This window comes from Microtus oregoni, unplaced genomic scaffold (assembly GCF_018167655.1).
Source record: "Microtus oregoni isolate MIOR12 unplaced genomic scaffold, Mior012 000013F_ref0000133, whole genome shotgun sequence".
NCBI classification, from domain to species: Eukaryota; Metazoa; Chordata; class Mammalia; order Rodentia; family Cricetidae; genus Microtus; species Microtus oregoni.
The window spans coordinates 450,001-453,722 of record NW_024543072.1 but is presented as its reverse complement, the minus strand read 5'-3'; the positions used below and the strand labels follow the sequence as shown (position 1 = coordinate 453,722).

At 49.1% G+C, this 3,722-nt stretch overlaps 1 protein-coding gene across 2 annotated transcripts in view; it reads left to right on the top strand.

Annotated features, from left to right (window-relative positions):
• Positions 1–1,155: 1,155 nt before the first annotated feature.
• The window catches only part of LOC121455101 (low affinity immunoglobulin gamma Fc region receptor IV-like), an 8,644-nt gene continuing 6,077 nt past the window's right edge, over positions 1,156–3,722 (top strand). For both annotated transcript variants that reach the window (XM_041662649.1, XM_041662650.1), the window contains exons 1-3: positions 1,156–1,228; positions 1,699–1,719; positions 2,055–2,309. In XM_041662649.1, coding sequence (XP_041518583.1) covers positions 1,189–1,228; positions 1,699–1,719; positions 2,055–2,309 — 316 coding nt within the window. In that variant the 5' untranslated portion in view covers positions 1,156–1,188. The remainder of the gene's footprint in view (positions 1,229–1,698; positions 1,720–2,054; positions 2,310–3,722) is intronic.

Sequence of the window (3,722 nt, the reverse complement as noted above, 5' to 3'; positions counted from 1 at the left end):
AGCTGAGCAACCTCCTCTGCTACATGTTCCGGCCGTCACAATGTCCTGCCTCCCCACAGGTTTGACACACGGTGCCAAGCGGTCGTGGACTGGAACCTCTGGTCCCCCTTCAAGCTCAATGGAAAAAGATAATCTCCTGAGAGGTGTCAAAAAAGATGGTGGTGTATCAAACAGGGGAGCCTCCACTTCCTTCAGTCCTTCACTGCACACTTAACCGTGACAGCAGCAGCAAGGTTTGGGGCTCAGCGCCAGTAGCTGCTGTTTCATCCCAAAACCAGCGGCCAAGCCCTCAGAGCTCATGCCTTCATCTTGGTTTTTCCATAAGAGAAGTATGTATGCTTGGGATTCTGGCCAACTCCTTTCTACAAGCAGTGGGACCATGCAGGGGAAAGCAACGTCTAAGGAGGTCTTGTCCTCTCCTGGCGTGCCCACTTCTCTGTGAGTCTCCCAGCATCCCACCGTTTCCTCTTTGCAGAGCGCTCCTTCCTGTGTGAGTTTCTTCAAAAACACAAAACAACAACAATAACAACAACACAATGTCATTTAGTAGTCAGATTCACACTAAGAAGCTGGTAACTCCTTTGGATTATATATTCCAGGGGTGGACATTTTGAAAGAAAATGTAGGTTGAGATAATATTGAAAAGGGATACTAGTGAATTGAAAAGTTTAAATTACTATTTTAAATATAAACACACATGTACACACACACACACACACACACACACACACCACATAGTCAGATCCTGGTCTGTTTGTGGGCCAGGCAGGAGAGAGCCAAGGGACCCCGGGACATGACTCTTGCTGTGAAGGCCGTCACCAGGTCATGCTGTCCCATTCTTGGCCCTGGGTGCCCTGAGACTGCCAAAAGTACCTCTGATAGATTCTGTGTGTGTCGCCTAGGTGCTAAACTGTGACATCTGTAGAACAAGTGGGCCCATCCCTCTTGGTATCTTCTCTGGGCCCTCTCCCTCCTGCACCTGCCCCGCCACAGGGCTCTCTCATCAGAGTGTGTTTTAGGAATCAGATGCTGCTTCTGGAAAATGAAACTAGTGAGAGAGACGGGGTGGGGGTAATGACGGGGGTTGGGGAAGGTTGGGGAAAAGCTATTTACTTCCTCTCTTCTAGTCAAAAAGGCCCTTAAGGGTTCCGGATATCTGTGGTGACATTTTCTGCACAGTGCAGCAGTATGTGCCCGCGACTACTACCGACAGCTCTGCTGCTCCTAGGTAAGTGGGGCTCCGTCTGGAGGAAGGGTGGTCTGGGTTCAGCAGAGACCTCCTCTCTCTTCAGGTCAGGCCCAGATTTAACTCCTAGGACAGATTGTTAGATAAGCAGCACCCTGGCTTTGATCTGTGCTTCATCAGGAGTGGACTGTGAGTTCACCCATCTAGGTCTCCATTTCTCTAGGTGGAAATCAAAGAGCAAGGACCATGTGGCTCCTGAGGTTTGTGTCTTCCAGCCTGACATCCCAGGTTTCCCTTTTTGTTTTTTCTCTTTCCAGGTGGGGCTTAGGTTCAAAGTGGTTTCTGTGGCTTGATTTAGGGAAATGCAATCTTTACTTTTAACCTGACAGTTTTAATGAGGAACAGGATAAAGGGAACAATGTCCGAAAACTAAGATTTGAGTTTCCTGCAGGACAGGTGGAAGGGAGCCGCCCTGCTCAACACCTGATGCATGCTTTTCTTTTCTCTTGCAGTTTCCTCTGGCATTCGAGCTGGTGAGTTTGCTTCAGGGTCTTAGACTGATTGAGTGTGGCACACACAAAGACCATAGAAAGTTGGGAAAGGATCAGTGTGTGGTGTCTGGCATGTCTGGGGGCTAGGAGCAATTCCCTAACACAGCTGGGATCAGCCTTATGTCTCTCCGGCTGGTTTTTATCCAACTACAGAAAGGGTTAAAAATGGGACCAAGTGCTTCCCTGCCTAGATGCCCTAAGAGTGAGTCATAGATGGCCAAAGAGCCTGTGGGTTTGTTCAGTCTGCCTGTGTTTGCCCTGGGAGTGCCAGTGATGAGCCCACTCATCTGAGTTCTTACTCCACCTTCTCTCATCAGGTTTCCAAAAGGCTGTGGTGATCCTAGACCCTAAATGGGTCAGGGTACTCAAGGACGACAATGTGACCCTCAGGTGCCAGGCCACCTACTCCCCTGAGGACAATTCTACCAAGTGGTTCCACAATGGAAGCCTCATCCCACACCAGCATGGCACCTATGTCATTCGCAACGCCACAGTGAATGACAGTGGAGAATACAAGTGTCAGACAGCCCTCTCGACTCTCAGTGACCCGGTGAACCTAGAAGTCCATATAGGTGAGTAGAAGGGCCCTGAATCACTTGGAGAAAGCCCTGCGGTTTGGGTTAATAAGGAAGCGAGGTGATAATAAGTCCCATCAGATGTGAGCAGAACTGTAGTTATCGCTGTAAGGAAGCCCTAAGCAGAGCATCGAAACCTGTCATGTGGTGAAGACAGGATGGTGACAAGGAATGATTCCAGGCATGGGCATTTTCACAGAACACATACAACACAGGCAGGTGCTCTGAGGTCAGAGCATGCTCCACAATACTCTTAGTTAGATCCGTTCTTCTTAGGATCTTAGCTATTACACTCGGTCCTCCTCCATTTCAGATCTTTCACCGTCTGTGACCACATCACTTAGTGTCTGTCTGTACTATCTTCCCACCAATGCCATGCTGGAACTCACATGGTTGTTATATGTTGCTTGTTTGTTATATACAGCAGAATAGAGAGTGGAATTATTACATACAACTGAACAAGAAATCTGGGTTGCTCCATACAGATAAACAAGGAGACAGGGTTCTTGTTGTATACAGAGGGTCAAGGAGGCAGGTTTAGAGACAGTCTCTGAAGCTGTCTTCAGGCCGTAAGCATCCAGGGCGGGGAGGGCTATGGTGGACACTTCCTGCACACACTGTCAACATCCACACTCAGGCCGTCCCTCGAAGTCTCACCCCTACAGAAGACTTTGTCGTCTTCCCGTGGGCCTGAGGCTCTGGAGCTCTCGACACGGCTGTGTGGGGTGTCTACACACTCATCTACCTTTATCGTGGGATGAACATGTCTGTGTCAATTAGCAGCATCCTGGTATCACAAGCCGGTAAGAGGACCGGTTTTCTCAGGCGTAGATCTTTCCCGGTTTCCTTGGTGTCACATCAGATACTATCAGTTTTCCTCTGTTTACACAGCTGTGCCATTGTGTAATATGAGTTGGTGGGGAGGCCCAGAGGGGAAGAAGGGGATCTACAGTGGGGTTTCATTGAATTGGGCCTCTCAAACAGCTGGCTCCTTTGCCTCTAACCAGAGCACCCGGACAACACGGTTCTCACCCGGCAGAGCCTCAGGAAGGAATATTAACTGTCTTGTTGGGTGAGAGATGGCTGTCCAGGAGTGAATGAAGTGAATTACTGAGAGGAGGCAACAGGAAAATCAAGTCTTGGGGCTAGGGAGGTGGCTCAGTGGTAAAGATGCTGCTAAGCCTGCTAAGCTTGAGTTCAGTTCCCAGAAGCCACAGGGTGGAAGGAAAGAAGCCACTCCTGTAAGGTGCCCTTTGAGCTCTACAAATGTGATACAGCATGCGTGCGCACACACACACACACACATGCACACATGCACATGCACACACATACATTTTCTTTAAAAAAAAAAAAAGAAAAATCAAGGATCAGGCAGGGTTGCTCATGCTTCCAATCCGAGCACTCAGGAGT